At 33.6% G+C, this 22899-nt stretch overlaps 1 protein-coding gene across 1 annotated transcript; it reads right to left on the reverse strand.

Moving 5' to 3' along the window:
• Positions 1-596: 596 nt before the first annotated feature.
• Positions 597-8817, reverse strand: LOC126673818 (uncharacterized). Its single transcript, XM_056104851.1, has 8 exons — positions 8114-8817; positions 7179-7406; positions 6443-6803; positions 5335-6168; positions 3359-3762; positions 2507-2734; positions 1677-2064; positions 597-1453 (listed from the first exon to the last, which is right to left on the reverse strand). The coding sequence occupies exons 1-8, from the start codon at positions 8505-8507 to the stop codon at positions 730-732; spliced, it is 3561 nt and encodes a 1186-aa protein (XP_055960826.1). The 5' UTR covers positions 8508-8817; the 3' UTR covers positions 597-729.
• Between the last annotated feature and the right edge of the window lie 14082 nt (positions 8818-22899).

Below are 22899 nucleotides of genomic sequence, written 5' to 3' on the forward strand. Positions count from 1 at the left end.
TGATTTTAATTTACAGTTGACTGAATTGAAATTTGAAAGTTGTGAAGGAGATTGGCTCTGAATTTGCAGTGCAGAATGTTAATGTTGCATCGCATTTAGTCAAACTCCTTAAAATGAAATCATGGTGGTGTTTAAAGCCTCAATCTTGAAAACTGTAGATAATGGTTACGCACACCTCCACATTCTCAATTATTTTTCAACTTCAATTTCAATCTCTATGGAGAAAGTTTTCATTGAAATGTTGCTTCTTTTGAAGTACTATGAGATATGATCTCAGTTTTCCCATGTTGACAAGTTTGAGCATTGCATCTCATTTTGCTTGCTTATTGTTAATAACCAGTTCGAGGCAATTTGACAAATTCCCACATTCCGGGAAATTATGACTTCCAATCCAAGTTGTGCCATTGGGTCTATATTATTCTATGAGAGTATAATTATCTTGATTTATATGAACAATTTATAAGAAAAGCTTCGACAAAAACCTGGGTTATATTGATAAATCGATAAAGGTAACTTAATTTGACCGGACAAGCTTGGCCTTTTAACGAATCTACCATTACAAGCAAAAACTTAAAATACAATAAAAGAAAATCAAATAGGTACAAATTAATCATGTAAGATTTCAGTCGGAAATAAAAAAACAATGTCAAAGACTGATTAAGTAGTTTAATATCCAGTCAACAGAGATAAAAATAATTCCTCCTGCAACTACATCACCAGATAAAGCAGTTAAAGTGCAGGCAAAGAAGAATGCATCAGGCTTGAACCCAGAATATCATGCCGGAGGCTGGCTCCTTCAGTGGTCCTGTTATTTTCTGCTCGTGGGCTACTTCCGGCACTGCTATTCGAAAGAGAGCCAAATGTGGTCTTTTGTAAGACCCCCGTGGGTGATAAACCTAACCGGGGACTGTTACTGCCATTATGCAAAACCTCTCCAAGAGGACCACCCATTGAAGTTTCCCATGGGACTTGAATCCCGTCATTATCACGCAAAAACCTTGGAGCAGAAACAGCAGATTTGTCCTTGTTTAGAGAGTAGGTAGGGAACTTGAACTCTGCAGAAGCTATGGGGATTGAAATGGATAACTGAGTTCTATCTGACTGGACACCCAGTTGAGGCCATGAGACACCGAATTTATCAGATTGGCTTTTAGGCCAACCCTCCATGAACTCACGACTGGAATATTGAGGAACAGTTTCCTGTTCAGTGCCATCCCGAGCAGTGCTGAAGTCTCTGCAACTAACCGATGAAGAGCTATTATGTGAAGGGTTAACGAGAGAATCGGAGTTGACGTGTCCAAACTCAATTTGTGAAGACTCCTGATATGAGCTATTTTGTTTTGGAGAAAAAATAGGGTTTTCTTTAGATTTCAAATCAGTATCGGATGATAGAATGAACTCACTGGATGAATCTTGCAGTCTTTCACCCAAACTGTCTTTACTAAAGAACATTCTGCAAGAGAGATTACAATGTATACAAATCATCAGGAACATGGAATAAACTCCTTTAGACTAAATGCAATTATAATTAGTATATAGGCAGATTAATGAATTTCTCTCGAAGCACTTAAAATGCTGACCAAGTTCAAACGAAACAGAAATGATGATCAGATCAGAATGCCATATTATTGTGAATTTGAAACGGCAAACTAGCATATAACCTCATTTTATATTACCTGTTAAGGGGAGTTGCTGCAGAAAGATTAAACAAGCCATCTGGCTGCAAGTTCTTAAGCTGCTGCTGCTGATTTTGGGCAATGGTGACATTGTTGGATGCACCGCTGCCCTTAAGCCCCGGCACTGATGCTGACGCGGAGGATAGTGCAGCATTTGGTGTCGACTTTGCATTGGTAATAGTTGTAGCAGCAGCAGCAGAATGGCCAGATTGGCCTTCCACATGCTTTCTTGAACGATGACGGCCTCTGTTCATATGCCGCTCACAGTACTTCTGATCAGCAACCGCGTCTCTTGAGCACCGCCATTTCTTCCCATCTGTCCTACGGCAACGCCCCGGCTCTGGGTCGGTGTTGCTCGAGAAACCCAGATGGAAAGCGCCCCATGGCACTAAATTTGCCACAAAAAATGGAACATCGAAGTAATCAGCTAGGGAATCTCAATCGCAGTTTAATAGTAAGAAAACTTGTAGTAACTTGTATCTGGATATACTCAAGAGAACAAAGCTAAAAACTGAGGCTTGCATTTCTTTTTCATGGGACAATAAATTGCATTCACAGACAATTTGAATTAAAGACCATTACAACTGTTACTACTGGAACAGTACAGAGCACAAAGCAAAATACCATTCTTGCACTCACAGAAAGAAAGTTAAAAATAGATATTTTGAGATTCATGTCAAGAAATTGAGAATCAATCTCGTAAACGAATTCTGCAACTAAAACTAAAAGATAGCGGTTTTATTCCATAGCTAAATAGACAACTTACATGTACTAGGTCTGAAAACTAAGAGATTGTGGTTTTATTCCATAATTAAAGAGAGAAAACTTACATGTATTAGCTCTGAGGAGTCCACCGGAAAAGTTAGAGAAGCCAAGAGAATCAAAAGCTTTTTTAATGGGGATAAGCAGATTAGAAGGTACTGGGACATTAGCAGTTATATACTTGTAGATCAAGGCCTGGTGTTCAAGCTCCATCCACTGAGATGGAGAAAATGGCCCTCTAGCCTCTGTAAAAAATCCATGCATGTTTGCATAATTAAAGCTTCCATAATTGTACCCTGAAAGATAAATTAAGGAAACAACATGTTAAAATATTGGAAGAAATTTACCAAAATTTCAAAGGATCAATAGACAGTAAACTGTAAATCTTGGTAAAAAAAAAAACAGGGAGGAGTACTCATAACCAAAAATCATAGCTCTGTCTGCAATAATCATGAACCACAGGAAGAATAAAACTGATGGAAAACAAAAAGATCAATAAAAGGATTCTCCACCCATTCAAAAAATGGGAATTTCATCTGTTTTTCTGGTCTTATCTATTTCACTTTCACAAAAACTTTCCTCTTTTGTGCACACTGGTCTCCTAGATTTGATTAATTACCAAAACCCATCACCTAGAAACAGAAAGACCACTTCTTTTTACAAGAAAAGAAAGAAAAAAATGTCAACTTTTTTGCTTGACATGACTTAAAACAAAAACCAGCTGTAGATTTCCATGAAAAAGAATCCCTAATTAGTGCCAAGAATCAGCGCTCAAGAAAACCAATGACACCAGTCCATTTTACTAAAACAACCTTATCTCCTAATAAACCCTTTGTCTCCATGCATTTACTCCCTCAGAGGGAACAAACAAAGATAATACTACATCAAACTCTTAATATTGGTCAGTATAGTTACAGTACCTGAACTTCGATTATAAGCAGAAGAAGTGATATGAAATCCAGGCAATGTAGCATTCTGAGAGCTTCTCTCAACAGAGGAGAAGGATTCTGATTTGGGACAAGAAAAACTCAGCATTTGTTGCTGTTGCTGGCCATTACCACCGAAAAGATTGGTATTGCCGTTAGATTTGGTAGAAACGTTTGTCTTTGACTGTTTAGAGCTCTTCCATTCATCTTGATCATCACCAGTAGTACCAGATCTTTCTTTGTTAAGAAACCCAGATCCGTACCATTCTTGTTTTGTTTCATGATCTGATGAACCCACCAATCCCTCCAAACCACCCCCTACCCCAAAATCCATAAAGAAATGAAAATGACCAAACCAAAAACTACAAAATTTCTCCTTCGAAGAAATAGTGGAGTTTCAAGCCATGGGCAAGAAAGAAACTGGTTTTTTTATTCATTTTAGGAGGATTTGGAAATGGGTTTGATTGGTTAAAGATTATCAGCTCAAATGAAAAGCAAACTCTGGTTGGTGTTGGTTGCTTTGCTTGGCATTTGATATTTTGGAAAGATAAAAAATTATTGGAGAGAGAGATAGAAGAGGGGTTTGACTGTGGAGAGACAAAGGTAGCACTTAAGAGTTAAGGCCTTGTTTGGATTGGAAATTAAATTAGGAGAGAAAACAGAGGACTCCAAATGAAGGTAAAAAAAACATAACTTTTTGGTCTCGAAATTTTGTGTTTTGACAAAGATAATCATATTACCACTTTACCCTTGCTATTGAATATAATTTTCCATTTTTGAAAAAGTGTAACCTTTTCTGTCTTGTATTGTATTTCTCTTGTGCCTGCCTTCAATTTGTTTTTCCTTTTTGTCTCTGTTTTCTTTTTGATATTTTCTCTTGTTCCTTCATACTACTATTTATTTACAAGTTGGTCATTTTAGTTAAGAAAAGGTATAGATTTTCAAAATTGACCTTCCAAAAAGGACTTATTTGAAACAAAAACAACTGCTTTCAGTGGAAAAAAATTAGGTAAGTGCATTTATTAAAAGGCTATTTGGGTTTGATGGTGCAGAATATTCTAGTCAATTTACCTAAAATCTCTTCCAGGCTAGACAAGCTCCATGCTATATTGCTCCTTCTAATGGGAGCAATTTGTGCTGATGGATGAGTCTTTAGGTTAAGAACAGGAAAATGTAAATAAAAGACTTGAAATTTATCTAGGAATTTTTCTGGACAAGATAGGAATAGTACTTCCAAGTCTCAATCCAAAAGGGTCTGTATTTTTTGATACTATTAGTTTTGGATTTGGGCCAAAATCTGAATCTTGATACATATGGACTGATAGCAGGTCATTCTCATTCATCTAACTACAAAATGTTAATAATAGCCACTCTTGGAACTGAAACTCTCAATGTAATCAAATTTTGGAATACTTTGATTGGATCCTAACTTTGTTCTAAACAAAAATCAAACTGGATTCCAACTCTCTGTGCAACTGAGAAGTTCTGTTGAATGAAAATGATTGTTCTGTTGTATTTGCTTCTCTTTTCAACAACTACCAGCACCAAATACAATACATTTTTCCTAAACTTAAAAACGTACGTAAGAAAAATTACATTGTAGCTACCTGTCAACTTCATTATAATGGGAAAATTATCAAACTTAAATAAGCTGCTTAAACCAAGAAAATTGATTGTAGTAGCAGATCAAACACAAGAATTTGCAAAGATGATTATCAAAACTTGAGTTCATATAAACCATAATTCCAGACTACAAGCCTGTCGTCTTTCTTCCTTGGCTAGTTTCTCTAAATAGTTTACATTTACTTAGCAAAAGCATGGACATAACAAATACATATTATAAATAAAATTTAAGGGAAAAAAACAAAACAGCATACTGATTAGAAACTGATAAATAAAGCATAGATAAAACTTGCACTCTTCTTTCGTCGTCTAATAACGCGCTTAATTTGCAGATCGAATCAAGCTACAAGGCGGGCAATGAAGTTGAATGCACAAGACTCGAACCCAATAGATCAGTACACATACTAGCCCCTTCACTGGTTTTATTGTTCTCAGTTCTTGGGCTGCTTCCAGCACTGCTGTTCGAAAGCGAACCAAACGTAGTCTTCTGCAACACTCCGGTGGGAGATGAACCTACATGAGAACTACTGTCCCAACCTTCTGTCATCAGGTTCAGTGCTGATGAACTTTTACACTCCGAAGCACTATTACTTGTATTGTGCAAAACCTCACCTAAAGGACCGCCCATTGAATTCTCCCAAGAGATTGGAATCCAATTCGCTTGCCTTCGATTATGACCATCAATAACACTACCAACTCCAAGACCCATCTGTATCGGATCAAAATCACGTGATAGTCTTAGCGGTGAAAGATTTACTTTTTCGTTGTTTGGAGAGGAAGTAGAGGACATGTAATCTGTATGATGGCCCGCGGGGATTGAAATCGATAACTGGGTTCTATCTGGTTGCACATCAAGTTGAGGCCAAGAAACAGCTGATCTATCAGACTGACTTTTCGGCCAATCATCCATGAATTGGCGAACAGAACGTTGAGAAACAGTTTCCTGATCAGTGAGATCATGAGAAGAACCAAAGTTTCTGCAATTAATTATTGTAGAGCCATTATGTGATGGATTCAGGAGAGAGTCAGAGTTGACAAGTCCGAAAGCAATATGCGATGAATCTTTTGAGATGGAGAGAGGGGTTTCTTTAGATTTCAGGTCAATGTTAGACGATAACATCGACAGCCCATGTGAATCTTGCAGCCGCTCACCCACCTTCTCTTTTTTATTAAGAAACATCCTGCAACGGGGTTTACCAAATACAGAAGCCGTTAATCAACTGAAAAACATCCTAAAATAACAGAAACACCTGCAATTACATATGCAGCTAATACCAGAGCCAGTTCCTAGAAAAGAAATTTAAGTATGCACTGATTCCCTTTAAAAGATAGATCTGATGCTAAACTGAAATATATAGTCATCTGATATGCTAAAAGCCTAAAAGTATACAATATATTCTTAAATAGATAAACACAAGTCCATAAGATATAATCTTCAAATTTTGTTTTTTTTACCTGCCAGTCGCAGAAAGATTAGATGAGTTATCAGGCTGCAAGTTCTTGAGCTGCTGCTGATGCTGTCCAATTCCGCCACTATGCGGGCCCACAAGTGAAACTGAAGAGGAGGCAGTGGACATTGGCTTTGCAGTAGTGGTGGTGATGGTAGTAACAGCTGCACCAGCAGCAGAATGGGCAGATTGACCTTCCACAGGCTTTCTTGAACGATGGCGGCCTCTGTTCATATGCCTCTCACAGTACTTTTGATCAGCAACTGCATCTCTTGAGCACCGCCATTTCTTCCCATCTGTTCTACGACACCTTCCAGGCTCTGGGTCGGTGTTGTTAGAGAATCCCAGATGGAAAGTACCCCATGACACTATATTTTTCCATCAAAAAATCAAATAAGAAATATTATATTCTTCTATTAACTACAAGAACTTCGCTAATATAGCTTAAACTTGGAGCTTTTTGAAAAAATCAATTTTTTTAACACAAAACAATAAGCCAAATCTGTACTTGAAGTTGTATTTGTATAACTGAACCATTACCGATGAATCAATACTTGGTAAATAGAAACACACTAAAGTAAGAATCTTGCACTTGAGATATAAGACAGGATAAAGATGGCAACTTTGAAGATCAATATAATATAATTGAAAAACATTTTAGGAGATAGAGATGAAAATACTGCGGACCAAAAAGATTAGTAACTTGTTTTTTTTCCTCAATCCCAGATCAAGAAACAACTTACATGGGTTGGGTCTGAGAAGTCCGCCTGAGAAGCTAGAGAAACCAGCAGAATCAAGAGCTTTTCTTATGGGGATAAGCAGATTAGATGGTATAGGGACATTAGCAGTTATGTATTTGTAGATCAAGGCCTGATGTTCAAGCTCCATCCACTGAGATGGAGTAAATGGTCCTCTGGCATCCGCATAAACTCCATACAGATTTGCAGTGTTGTAATTGCCATAGTTATGCCCTGAAATAATTATCAAACAAAAAATAAAAAATAAAAAGAAAGAAATGATCAGGTAAAAGAATGGTGAGATATAAAAGCCAAAAAAATCAATAGTAGTAATTAGCAGCAAAATGGAAAATCCAAAAAGGCTATCTTGGTAAAAAAATCATAGCTTTGTCGGGAACGTTATAAGGGATACAAAATCATCAATTCGTAGTCTTTGATAGAAAAAGAAATTAAAAAGAAGTGAAGTGAAAATGAGAAGGTTTTTCAGGTGAACAGTTCTTGGTTCTTTCAGTTTTACCGTCATAAACTTAACTTCTTTTATGCACACTGACACTGTTATGATCTGTTTGATTCATTATCAAACTCCATGAACCAGAAACAGAAAGACAGAGATTTTAGAGGAGCTAAAATTTAAAATAGAAAAAAGTTATCCACTTGTTTGAAAAAGAAAATTGATATGACTTGAAAAACAAAGACTAATCCTAGATTTCCCTGAAAAGACCTCCATTCACTACTCATAAATCAAAAACCTCAAAACTATCCAATCTTCTACTTAAATCAAAACCCAAAAGTCTAATCTTTTTGTTTAAAAAGCATGCAAATTTACCCATGTAGTAACCCGTTACTCCCCAAGAAAGAGACTTCATTTTCATTTCCTAAAGTAATGAGGTATGCTTAGCTTAACTTACACTTCAACGTCAACACTATAACTTTATATATACCTGTATTTCTATTATAGGCAGCAGAAGAAGTGAGTTGAAAGTAAGGCAACGTAGAGTTTTGAGTCTCTGATTTAGGACAAGAAAAGCTCAGCATCTGCTGCTGACCATTATCACCGGCGAACGGAGCTGCAGTATTAGATTTGAGTAAAGTATGATTCTTATAATGTGAATGATTCATTGACGTAGTTTTGGACAGTTTAGAGCTTCTCCATTCATCTTCATCAGCAGGAGAATAAGATCTTTCTTGCTTGATAAACCCAGATCCGTACCACTTGTGTTTCGTGTCAGGATCCGAACCCGAAACTGTAGCAGCAAGAGAACCAAAACCACTGCTACTAGTTGTGGTTGTGTCCGAACCCACCAACCCCTCCAAACCAACAGCACCAAAATCCATAAAGAATAAAACTTTCACCAAAAAAATCTACAAAACTTGGTGTTGCGCAGCACTAAACATCAAAACGCATTGATGGAGTAATGGTTCATAAGCAGAAAAAAGAGTGGGTTGAAGGGTAACAGGAGACAGAAGCATCTTTTTTTTTTGGTGGGTTTGATATAAAGAGGGTATTGAAACCAGAATGGTTTTAGTTTTGGGTTTTAAAGAGTTGATATTTTTCTAGCAAAAGATATACTACTACTAATAATTGTAGAGATGGAGAGAGAGAGGAGGTGGGGATGGGAAGAGGAGACGAGGAAGTGACTAGACAAAGGTAGTAGTGACCGGTGAGTACTAAAAATAAGCCTTTTCATTTTATTAATATTTTATATCCTACGCAAACTAACAAAAAAGTGCATGTTTTTTCTGAGCTATACCAAGCAAAACCCTTTTTCTCTTTCTTTGGGGTATTTTTTAATGGAAGATTATACAATGTTTTAATTTTTCTAAATCTGTTATTTTTATTATTTAAATTCAAATTTTTATAATTTACTAATTTAATTTATTATGATCGTATTAAATGAGTATTGTTAATGTTTTTTCGATCATTAAACTAATAACAAAGATCAAAGTAAATTTCAATTGTATTGACATAATTTGCAATTGCTATTTTATACTCTCGTTGTTTTCTTTTAATTGTCTATTTTTAATAAAACACACATATTAAAAAAATTATTAAAATTTCAAATAAATGATAAAATAACTATGCATTGATATATTAAAATTCCACATATTAATAAATACTCTCTACATCTCACTGATTAAAGTAAAGAGAAACAATGAAAATAATTTTACAATTTATCATTGAAACTTATAATGGACAAATATTTTGAAAAAAAAACTTAACAAATGGTCATTATAAAAGAACTGGGGGATTATATAAGTTATTTACACACATAATAATTTCCTAGTTTTTTTTAGAAAATAATAATTAGCAAACTAATAAATTACTTATTTACTATTTTCTATTTTCTTTTTAAATTTCCTTAAATAATAAAATGATCTTACATAAATATAAATGTCAATGTATCGTAAATATTCTCTCTACTTCACTTGCTAAACTAAAAGGCAATAATAATAAAAGAAAAATTGTTATTAAAATTTATAACAGAAAATTGTTTTGGAATAAAAAAACTTAAAAATGACGATTAAAAGGGAACATAAAGGATAATTTTCTAGTCTTAAATTAATAAAAAAATTATTTTTTTAATTATAAATTATAAAATTTAATTATTACTTTAATAATTAAATATTATATGTACCTTTAATTATTACAATAACATAAATTAAAGCAAATAAAAATTATTAAAGGATACAAAAATATTATTTAATAAACTAAGAATTGATGTGGTATTTTTGTGAATTAAGTCATCTATATACAAATTAATTTTTCAATATTTATATTTATTTTAAATTATCTATTAATTTGGAATAAAGAAAAATTATTTTTGTAAGTTAAAATACTGATATGAAAAATTAAAATAATAGAAAATTTGGATTCTACAAAGTAATTTTTTCTTTTTCAATGAATATATACAAGAAAACTTATGCACAAACCTTTTATTTTGTTATTTTTACTTGAAAAATGAAAAAAAAAATTAACAAAGATAGCCTAATAGTTAGCAGAGTTAAGTGTTAGTGTTAAACTATTTTTAGTCAGGCCACTGCTTGAAAATTGCTTGCCAAACAGGCTAAGCATTCAAGTGTAATGAAAATAAATTTTTTGAAAAGAAAAAAAATTGAAAAGAGATAAGAAGTTTGTCAAGAAGTTGAAGAAGAAGTTAGATTTGCAAGTTGCAAGAACATCCTTTACAAAGAAAGATAATTTACTTCATTCCCTCATTCAAGACAAACTGTGATGGACCCACCTCTCCACCCCATTTAATTATATACCAAGTATATATCTTTTTACATTCTAAAATAGTACTCCCTCCATGCTTTTTAGTTATCCATTTAAACTAATTTTATTATCTATAAATAATTATCTATTTAAAAATTTAAATAATTTTAATTTTAGTTTTTTAAATTTACGCATATCTAATAAATAACTTTATATTTTACTTTAAAAAATATTTATAATTAATAGGACTATATTAATATTTTTTTATAATTTAAGACAAAAAAACATTATCTTAATATGTACAATTTTTTCTAAATGGACAACTAAAATAAACGGAGGGAGTAACTTTTCAAGATAACTAATACTATCAACTCTCAAATTAATTACTACTTCTTCCGTCTCATTTAAGAAGTCTCATATTTCATTTTAAGATGTTTTATTTTTTTTTAAAAATCATTTTTATTTTTGAAATATTTTTCAATGAATATGTATTCTTCATTTAGTCATTGTATAAAAAAATTCTATGAAATTTTTTACTATTACTAATGGGAGCAAAACATAAAAAAATAAAGATAATAAATATTTTTTAAATTTGTGTGTAAAAATAATAGGACTTCTAAAATAGATGGATGGAGTATTATTTTTCTACAATATATAAAAAAAATACTTCTACATTCGTGTCCAAAAAATAGAGTACATTAAGATTATTCCATTAGAATTGTTTGTTTTCTCTTCTTTATTTGTCCTAAAACTCTTGTTAGTTTTGCGAAAATACAATCTTTATAAATAATTTTTTATATTACGTTAATCTAAAGCCGCCAATAGATTAATAAAACAAAATTATTGACTATATCATTAAAAAATAGATTTTTTTTGAAAATTCATAATATTAAATTATGTGACCATAAAAAATAGACAATTTTATTAAAAAAAAAACTCTCATCTAATTTAAATTCAACGTATAAAATTATGAGCCATTTATTTAAGTGTGACACATATCATAATTATCTACAATTAGCAATTAATAAAAAAAGTATCATCTTTAAATAAAATATATTTCCTCCGTCCCGTTTAAGAAGGGACATATCTTTTTTACACATAAATTAAAAAGAAAATAATTATTTTTTTGACCCTTTTTAATTTTAATTTTGAAGTTTGTGTGTAGAATAGTGGCCATTAATTATAGAAAGTATAAAAAAATATAAAAGAGAATTTTTTATAAAATTATACAAAAATCATGTTATGACCTTTTTATAGGAGCTATATAAAATTGAGATATGTCCCTTCTGAAATGGGACAGAGAAAGTATTAAATTAATTATTAATTAATATATTTTTTATTAATTGGTTGTTTTAAATATTTAAATCAAATGTTACATATCAAACAGACGATTTAATTTTATATGGTGAAGTTGATTCATTTAAAAGAAATTTGCTGGAGTTTTTTTTGATGAAAATTCGATGGAGTTAGTAGTAATACATAAATATTAGAAAAAATATAAAAGGAGAATAATAATTTTGATTTCAATGCCTTGCAAACTCCGCTAGCGGTTTAAATGAATTCTTTATTTACTTATATAATCTCGTTAAAGTTGAAAAGAGTGAACAAACATGCATTGCCACGTGACAAACACCCACCCTTCATATTCTACCCATCACTGCCCAAATCTTCAATTTCCTGTTTTTATCCGGTCAAGATCTACACCATGCCCATATCATTTTTTAACATTTTCAAATCCATAAAGAATCAACATTTTAAACAAAAATTAAAACAGATTTTAAAGCGGGTCCAGGGTTTCATTTAAATGAATGTATACTCATTTGTTTAATTACATTCATGTGTCATTGTAGTTGCTCCTTTTCCTTAATATATTTTTATATTTTTGCTTAAGTACATAGTTGGTGGTCAAAGATACTAAAGCTATATGCTATTAATACTAAACTTTCCTAATGCACATTGGCCTTAACTATAAATAAATTGATGGCATATAAAGATGTAGCTATATTGATATTAATTATAGTGGAGATGGATGTTTTTGATGTGATACTTAACTATGTAAAAAATTAATGATTTTGATTTATTATAGTATTAAGTGGGATGAATCAATTATTCATTTGTGTTGTTTAATTCATTATTTGCTAGTGATGTCCACCCTTTTTTTTGGTAAGCCCATCCGGTTTCCAAGACTTCGCCTTGACTAATCCGGATCCGACCCGTGTCGCGCATCTGGCATGATGGGTGAGTCTTCCAGTGGGAATTTTCTGCATTCACAAGGACTCGAACCCGAGACCTTGCTTAAGCGATACCAAGACGCTTACCACTTGGACCAACTCCCATTGGTATGTCCACCTTTTATAGTATATTTATGCCACGTCAACAAAATAATTATTCATAAAAAAATGTTTAGAGTGCAATAATGTTTTAGGGGTCCAATTTATTTCTCATGTACAAGGTTGGGTGGGTAAAGAGGAAGAACCACCTAATTCATTTCAATCTAATTTTCATTTATTACAATATTTGGGGGTTTAGACTGTAAAATTATAAACAGCGCATTCTAGCTAAAGTTGCTGTCAATTGATTTATAAATTTATTTTTAGTTCAGTTATTGCCCCAAACTGTAAAATTGCTGGATCATAATATTTAAGTTATGTTTAAAAATATATTCGATAAAATAATTAAGATTGTGGATATGAAAATTACTTTGCCTATATATAAATATATTTATTTAACCGGTTGAACCGATAATTGAGTGGATTGAATTATGAAGCAAAAGCAATGTCGCTCAAGTAAATAGTTTAGGACAATTGTAAGAATTTTTAATTAATATGTAGTATGAAACATTAATTAGGAGATTAATATCAAATTATAGCTTTTAAAATCTATTGATTCGAATAAAATTTTAAAAATAAACATCTATTGATTCGAATAATTTTTTTAAAAATAAACATCTATTGATTAACTAGATACTGAAACTAAAAAATAAAAGGCCGTTTCTTTACATTCAAAAGTTGCTTCTAACTTCTTTTAAATTTTATGTAAATATAAAAAATAATGAAACCATAATCTGAATTAAAAATAAAATTATAGGCGGAAATAAAAAATTAAATATATATATAAAGCACAGTTTTTGAGGCTCAAACAATTGAATTTGGTTCAAAAGCGGCAAACATCACAAGCGAAACGACTAAATTTGGTTCAAAAGCGACAAACATCACAAGCGAAGATGATATGTATCGATTGTCAACTCGTTTCAAATAAAATTAGACTCATTGATTGTTTAAGTCGCAAACTTCGAATTTAAAGCTATATTCATTTCCTTCAAAAACTCTAATTCTACATGTACACCCGCATCTAAAAGTATATATATATATATATATATATATATATATATATATATATATATAATTAGAAAATTATAAATACCACATTTTAACTAGCAAATAAAGAATTAGATGATTTTTACCGTTTAATGATTTTCATTTTTTTATAACAATATTAATTTTAAAAGATTGAACCGTGTAAAAAAAGAAATAATTCAAACTGATTTTCATTTGCAGTTAAACAAATTCAAGATTGAATCACCAACGAGCTGTAGCTCAAATGATATAAATGTTGAAAATTAGACTGTCGAAATCGTGGATTTAATTTTTTTTTTACAAGCGTTCTCTCTCCCCAATTAGTATCAAAATAAAAGAAATTAAAGATTGAATCATCTGGTGCGGTTTAATTATAAAAACACCGCATTAAATTTTGATTCAAAACCGGACCCATCTCCGAAATAATAAACCAAACGCGGAATGAAAGAAGTGTGTCGCTGAGGTAAAGTGTGAAAGTTGGGTCCATACATAATCAAATCAAAATCAATCACAACAAAATTTATGGATCAAATAAGTGCAACATTAACCATGAAACTACCCTCAATATTGTCTCCTTTTTAATATCATTCACCTAAAATAGTGAGTATTCGGAAGAATGGAAAAAAACACCTTTTAATTCGTTTTAACATTCTAAATATCACACTTAAAAACTATAAAAAAATTATAAAAAAATTCCATCTTTCATGTTTTGATATAATACTTTTTCTTCATCAAATGACGTTGTTTTGTATTGCACGAAATGATATTAGATTATGATGGATCAAAACTTACCAAAAAATAAAATGTGAGTCTGTGAGATATTTTTTACCAGTTTCTATATACAGTATTTAAAATGCTAATTATTTTAAAAAATTGACTTTTTTTCTTTCCAAAAAATCCAAAAATAAATAAAATTCAAAATCGGTTTCCAAAAGCTACAGAAGCAAACAGTTCATCCCCATCTCTCTCTTGCCTCCATGGTGGGAAGCATGTCTAGCTGCTGAGGAACTACAACCACACTTCATACCCTTTTTTGGCATTCCCTACTAAGGACCCATCTCACCACAAACTTGCAACAACAGACACTCTTTTTATTTCCATTAATAATTACATTCAACACTCATAAATATATCAACTAATTACTATATGCATCAGGTTTATATTTTATTCGTGAATCTAACCAATCAAATCTATATCTATAACTATCTTATATGTGGGAAGGGAGGGACAGGTAAAATTACGTTAATAGGTTTCATTAAGGGTATTGTTGATATTAAAAAGTAAAATTAATAAAATTTAATTTAAATAAAAAAATAATAAAACAGTGAAGAGTTCAACTCCAACTCATATTAAAAAATATTAAAATAAGTAAGTTTAATTTCAATAAGCTACTATAATTAAAAATTCGGTAAAATAAACAACTGTAATAATAGGTTTTAGTTGTTCATATGAATTTGAATTATATAAAAAGTTAATATCTAAAAATTAGATATTTTACATGGCATAAGAAGCCATTGTGACACCAACCTCCTAAAACATAAACAATCTCGCCCAACAAAGTCACCCAAGTCGACACAATCATCGCCCACATTGCACCAACAATTCCTAAATTCAGTTTGTTCACGAAGATCCATGATAAAACCACATGAACTAAATATTTTTTAATGTATAATTTTCCAGGAAAACTATGGATGTACGAGTTGATGGCAAAAGTGGATCATGTTGCTCCAGCTGAAGAAGTTGTTTCCCTGCTAAAGAGGTATATTTAATTTCAATCTCTTATAATTCCTGAAAAAATTTCATCTTAAATTTATGATAAAATTATTATCACTAATTTTTAAAGTCTTTTTTAATATTAAATATATATTTTTTATAACCTACTGATAAATAACTGATTCTTTAATTTTATATTTTATTTTTTCTCATTTTCTTTGGCTTTCAACCTACTGATAAATAACTGATTCTTTAATTTTATATTTTATTTTTCCTCATTTTCTTTGGCTTTCATATAAATTTAGCCTTTTTTACTATATCAAGTGTTTAATTATTAGAATATGTTATGCTATTACAACAGCAATAAATTTCAATAATATTAAATTTAATTAATATTTATTATATATAACGGGTCATATAATAATTATTTACATGTTACAATTTTAATTTAACTAAAAAATAGTTAATTGAATACTAAAGTATTACATTTTATAATTTAATTCATATTTAAGTTAAAATAACACCACAAAAATTAAATTCAAATATGATTTAAAAAATTACAAATATATATTATATTTAATAATAATTTTCATATATAACGGGTCATGTAAATGTCGCTCACGTGCGTAGCACGTGGCGAAAAACTAGTACTATATATAAAAGCACGGATGGGGGGGGGGGGGGACAGGCAAAATTACCGGATAACCCTTTTATATTTATTAGTAAATAAAGGTTTTATAGTCATTACCTAATTAACTATAATTAGAGTTCTAATTATAATAGAATTGTACACTTAACACATGATTACTTTCAAATTTGATTGGAGACCTGCTGATTTATATTACCAGCAGAATCTACCTAATGTTCGGCAGTCAGCTTTTGAGTTCCCATTCTTGCATCCAGACAGTAATGAACAGATTCAATCATCAATAAATATTTATTAATGGATATAGTTTAGTTGAAATACATATCTGATTTGAATAGAAACTAAATTAATTACGATTGAAATTTTTTATATAGGCTAGAAATCCCCTATATTCTAGGGGCAACAATCATATAATTTGCAAACTTCCACATATATGGTAATTTTGACGTATTATCAATTAAAATATATTTTTACATATGTATGAATTTCGAGCTATTCCAAATTACTTCTCCTAAAAATAATTAAACTATTAAAATTAAATTTTTTGACTAATTTAATAATATAATTTATAAATTTTTAGACTCTTGAAAATAAGTCTGATTAGAAATATAATTAAGATTATTATTTGACGAGTCACAGTACGAGCCACGTGTGAAACACGTAAAGCGATGCAACTAAAGTTAAGTTGAATTAGGGTATATACCAATGAATACATAAATAAACGAGTATATGACCATTAAATTGGTTGCTATAATTTAAAAATTCTACATGATAAATTATATTGATTAGAGTTTGATATATTTTATATGAACATGAAAGAAATTCGAAAAACAAATATCTTACAAACCAAATTAATATTAACCAAATTGTCTATTTTTTATTTAGTATATCAACATTAAATTTTAAAAAGATATAAAATTGGACATTATATTTACTTTTTTTATTAAAAATAATTAAAATTTATATACAATTATTAAAAACTATGAATTTATAAGAGACATCTACTAAATATAATGATATTATGCGGTTAAATTAATGAATATTTTGTTTACTAATCGGTTACTTAATTACAAAGGTTATGATCAATTATTTTAAATAATTATTTTAAGAATTTCTATTGCTAATTCCAGTAAAATTTACTTGATTGACAATTTTATATTTATATTCTTCAATTAAAATATGGATAACCTGTAATAAGTACACATAAATAATTGATAAATACAATAGAATATCATCTAACTAATTTAATATTAATTATACATAAAATATATTCGCATACTTATTATAAATTTAACTAATAGATTAAATTATAAATAAATTTTATTGACGTCACTTATTTAAATTTTAATTGAAGTATTTTATTATTACAAACAAAAGCTCTAATTGATTTAACATTGATTACAAATAACATAAATTTGTATAATTATAAAAATTTTAACTACTAATACATAAATTGACGAGTTACACCACGAGTCACGTGCGTAGCACGTAATGCGAAACTAGTATTAAAAAAAAGGTCTAATGGTAAAAAAAACCCAAACCTTTACAACTTCTTGCAATTATATCCAAACCTTTTAATTTTTGCAATAATATCCAAATTGTATTTTTTTTGTTGCAATAATATTCAAATTGCATTTTTTTGTAGCAATAATAGTAAAATTGATGGCTAAACTTGTTGTTTTCAATTAAGATATTAAGCTATTATTATGTTTTGATGTATAATAATATAGTAAAAGTCCCAAAAAATGGCAAAACTCAAAAAAATTCACATAAAAAGTGCAATTTGGATATTATTATAACAAAATAATGCAATTTGGATATTATTACAAAAATTAAAAGGTTTGGATATAATTGCAACAAGTCGTAAACGTTTGGTTTTTTTTTTTGCCATTAAGCCTAAAAAAAATATACATTTTTCTTAAGTTCTTATTTTAAATTTTTTGTTTAGGTGAGCTCGTAAATAAAATATAACTCGACTTGGGTAGGCAATTACGTCTGGAGTTTTTATTTTATCTTTGGTACGACTTGATCATCAAGCTCATGGTTATGTGCTTAGGTGTACTCACTCTTCCCCATTATTGGTGAAGTGTTGCTGATGTTGCTAAGTATCCAACATGGTTGTGATTGAATTATGGAATGCATCATTTTTCACAAATAAAGATACCCATATAAAACGAGTGTTCTCTCTCCAAAAGCCCTGCTCTTGAGTTAGAATTTGAAGTATCCACAGTTTTTGAGTTTGCAACAACCTGCATTCAAGTCTTTCCTTCGTGCATTTACTATGGCAAAAGATCCCAACATTGAAGACCTACAGTCTTCAATGCGCTCACTGCAATCATCAGTATGTTCTCTCCAGCTGTCGGAAGACAACGAAGGAGCCCAACGTCTCACACGTCTCTGCCTGGTGGGGAAAATTCTGGGTTCCAAAATCTACGGTGACACTCTCCTCCACTCCATTTTATCCCCCATCTGGATCACCACTCAGAATTTTGAAATCCAAAAAACAAGAACCCCAAATGTCTTTGTCTTTAAATTCCAGAATGTGCAAGACAAACAAAAATTACCCTAGGCGTCCCTTGGAACGTCCAATTCAACCTCCTCATTCTCAGTGACTGGGACCCAGGCACCCCATTGAATGAAGTGGATTTCTCCAAAGAAAAATTTTGGGTCCAGGTGGAGGGTCTTCCGCTTAACCAAATAAACCTTTCAAACGCCCAGCAAATTGGGAACACTGTTTTTTCAGGCTACTGTGACTCAGATATTGATCCAAACTCCATCCTTGATATTAGCCCCTATTTGAGAATCAAAGTCTGGGTTGATACCCGACAACCCCTCCCGCTGGGCTTTGCAAGCACAAGGAAAGGGAATGAAAAATGGGTTAGCATCAGGTACGAACGACTTCCCTTCTTCTGCCAAAAGTGTGGCAGACTTGGTCATGGCCCAAAAGAGTGTGTTTTTATCAGAACCATGGAATCTCTCGAGCTGCGACGAGAAGAGCACAGAGATTACGGACCATGGATCAGAGTTGAAGCTTCTGCTCCACAACGAAGGGGACCCAGGAAAGTCCAGCCTGAAAACAACTGGTCAAGACCAACACAATCGCAACAAGTGACGGAGACGGAGCGTGGTGCTCACATGCGACCTGGAGGAAGTGGGGAGACGTCTAAATCGCCAACAACTCTTTTGCTACCTGCTACTAAAGTTTTGGAGCCACGAGCCACCCATCACCCTGCCCCTGTACTGTTAGTTGATAAGAGTATAGGCTCTGTCAAAGAACCATCCAGAAAAGACATCTCCTCTGATCAAGGGGAACAATCAGGCGGCCACAAAAAAAGGAAAGTTGCATCGAACTCTGCCCCCCCTTCTACTCCCCACATTTCAACCCTAAATATCGATGAATCACAAATAGCTTTAGAGGGCCAAACCCCTGAAGCCCAAACCAAAAAAGCCCCTCTTTTCACTATAGACCAACCCAGTCATCTCTCTTCCCCCTCCAATCCAGCCCAGTCTAAAAGAAACAGGCTTAAGGCCCGTGCTCGATCCACATCTTCCACCATAGTTACTCAGCAGCAACTTTCTCCCTCCTCAACCCAATCCTCCCAGCCAACAGCTAATGACCAAAATCTCTCAGCGGATGCCATGGTGGCCGGCACGGTGCCACCACCCCCTCAATGAGTGCCATCGCCTGGAACTGTCAAGGCTTAGGGCAGCCCTTGACAGTTCAAACCCTTCATGGGTTAATAAAACATTACTGCCCCTTCCTAGTGTTTTTGAGTGAGACAAAACAACAGGAAGCAAAGTTAGAGAAATACCGTGCTAAATGGGGTTTTAAAGAAGGCTTCTATGTCGCTCCGGAAGGTCTAAGCGGTGGTCTGGCGCTCTGGTGGATGGAGCCTTGCCACATCTCTATCCTCCACAGTACAAAAAACTTTATTGATGCAACAGTTGAATTTCAAGGGAAATGGCACTTTACAGGCATCTATGGTGCCCCTTCTGCCTCCGATCGGTCCCTAGTGTGGCAGCAAATCAGATCCCTTGACCCAGGAGATGATACTCCTTGGTTAACTCTCGGCGACTTTAATGCCATGCTCTCCCCGCTGGACAAACAAGGTATGAAACCGATTAACTGGAACCATCTCTCTGACTTCAACTCTCTTGTTTCAGACCTAGGGCTTCTTGATTTGGGGTTCAAGGGTCCCAGATTCACTTGGTCAAACAAGCAGGTAGGTCGCCGTAAAGTCATGGAGCGCCTGGATTATGGCATGGCAAACATACCTTGGCGGGAACAATTCCAATATGCCCACATCAGGCATGAATCCCTGATAGGATCGGACCACAGGCCATTAGTGGCCATTCTCAAGAGGGGTATAATAAAGAAAAGAGGTCAGTTCAGATTCCAAAACAGATGGTTCGAAGCAGAGGATTGTATTCCTATCATGGCTCAGGCGTGGTCTAACAATTTGGGGGAGCGTAACAGCTTCTCCCACAAAATTCATAGATGCAAGGAAAGCCTTCGCAAATGGAGCTCTGCCAAGTTTGGAAATTCAAAGAAAAAAATTGCTAGTCTCAAAGCAGCCCTGGAAGCCATACAGAGTAACCCTGTGTCTAATGAAGACTCTGATTCGCGGGAGAAAATTATTCTTAACGAGATTCAAGAAGCTTATAATTTGGAGGAGCAATTTTGGCTTTAAAAATCTCGTATCAACTGGTTGAAGCTTGGAGACCGTAATACTAGATTCTTTCATGTCTCTACTATAGTTAGAAGGCAGAGGAACCAGCTCCAAAAGATCAAGCTGCCAAATGGGAACTGGACGGAGGATGAAACTAAAATTCGCAGAGCTACGTCTCTGTACTTCCAAAGACTCTTTTCCAGAGGCAACACCACGGTCTCCCCCCAGGTACGTTCTGTTCTCTATCCCTCTATTAGTGAGGATCAAAACTTGTCCCTTGGCTGTAATATAACTGATCTTGAAATTGAACGTGCTGTTTTTCAACTGGGAGCCACGAAAGCTCCAGGCCCCGATGGGTTCCCTGGAACTTTCTATCACAAGTTTTGGTCTCATATTAAAACTGATGTTTTCAAACTTGTCCATGATTTCTTCTCCTCTGGTGTAATGCCCCGAACCATTAACAACACCCATATAACCCTCATTCCCAAAAAACCCTCCCCTGAAACCCTAGCAGATTACAGACCTATAAGCTGTTGCAACTTCTCTTACAAGATTATCTCAAAAATCTTAGCCAACAGACTTAAACCCATCCTTAATAACATCATCTCAGCTGAGCAGGCTGCTTTTATCAGCAACCGAAGCATTTTTGACAACATCACAGTGAATCATGAAGCCATTCATAGTCTGAAATGCAAAAAAACAGGCAAGAAAAGTTTCTTCGCTTTGAAGCTTGACATGCTTAAGGCCTTCGACAGAGTTGACTGGCATTTCATCCACTTGGTTCTGACTAGTCTGGGGTTCAATGAAAAATGGACAAGCTGGGTTATGGCCTGTATTACTTCTGTCAATCTAGCGGTTATGGTGAATGGCCAACCAACCCCTCTTTTCAAACCATCAAGAGGCATCAGACAAGGGGACCCTTTATCTCCCTACATCTTCATTCTAGTCTCAGACGTTTTATCAAGACTCATTCATAGTCAGAGAGCACAAGGCAACTACATTGGTTATAAAATCAATCCCAGATGCCCCACCATCAGCCACCTCCTCTTCGCCGACGACACCATTATTTACGGAAAAGCAACCTCTCAAGAAGCCCACACCCTCAACTCCATCTTAACCCACTACTCCAGAGCCTCCGGTCAAAACATTAACCTTCAAAAATCTGAGATATACTTCAGCCCCAACACCCCCCCAAACCGCAAATCATCCATATCCTCAATCCTTGGAGTGGGCGAAGTTACCGCGATTGGCAAATACCTTGGGATCCCCTCAAGTTGGGGAAAATCTAAGATCCAAGCTTGTGATTTCCTTATGGAGAGGACCCTAAAGCAGCTTCAAGCCTGGAAAGGGAAACTATTATCTCAAGCAGGAAGAGAAGTCCTCCTCAAAGCCATCTTCCAAGCAATCCCAACATTCCTCATGTCTATCTTTATCCTTCCCATATCAGTCACCAAGAAGTTGGAAAACCTGGCCTCAAAATTTTGGTGGAATGAAGACATTAACAAGAGAGGTATTCATTGGCTCAATTGGAAAAAGCTCACCAAACCCAAACTAGAAGGAGGCATCGGATTCAAACAAATGGCTGAATTCAACCTATCCCTAGTTGCAAAACAAAGCTGGAAGCTCTTAAATGAAACTGACTCTCTTTGGGCAGCCACTCTCAAAGGTATTTACTTCCCCCACTCGTCCTTTGCCGATGCTAAGCTGGGATCAAAGCCATCCTGGGCCTGGCATAGCCTCCTAAAAGGCAGAGATACCATCTTAAAAGGGACTCACTGGCAAGTTGGAGACGGGCACTCCATTGAAATATGGAATCATAGCTGGGTTCCGGACTCTGAAAACTTTAAACTCCATCACCCCACTTCCAGACCGGCGAACATCAATCTCGTCGCGGACCTCATCATGCCCACCAACCCCTCCTGGAACACCGACCTCATTCAACAAACTTTCTCAGAAGAAGAATGCAAGCTTATCCTCTCTATTCCCATCGGGCAACTGAATTCTCCTGACAGCTTGATATGGCATTTCACCAACTCTGGGATCTACACTGTTAAGTCAGGTTACAAATTGCTTTCCTCTACTCTCCATAGGGCAGTCTCTCAGCCAAACTCTCTCTGGAAATCTATTT

Source organism: Mercurialis annua, linkage group LG1-X (assembly GCF_937616625.2).
Source record: "Mercurialis annua linkage group LG1-X, ddMerAnnu1.2, whole genome shotgun sequence".
NCBI lineage: Eukaryota > Viridiplantae > Streptophyta > Magnoliopsida > Malpighiales > Euphorbiaceae > Mercurialis > Mercurialis annua.

Coding starts and splice junctions, on each gene's coding strand:
- LOC126673818 (XM_056104851.1), bottom strand. CDS start 8,507: ATGGATTTTGGTGCTGTTGGTTTGGAGGGGTTGGTGGGTTCGGACACA. Junction 6,804..7,178: donor ACTTCTCAGACCCAACCCAT/GTAAGTTGTTTC, acceptor GGAAAAATATAG/TGTCATGGGGTACTTTCCAT. Junction 2,735..3,358: donor TGCTTATAATCGAAGTTCAG/GTACTGTAACTA, acceptor TTTATCTTTCAG/GGTACAATTATGGAAGCTTT.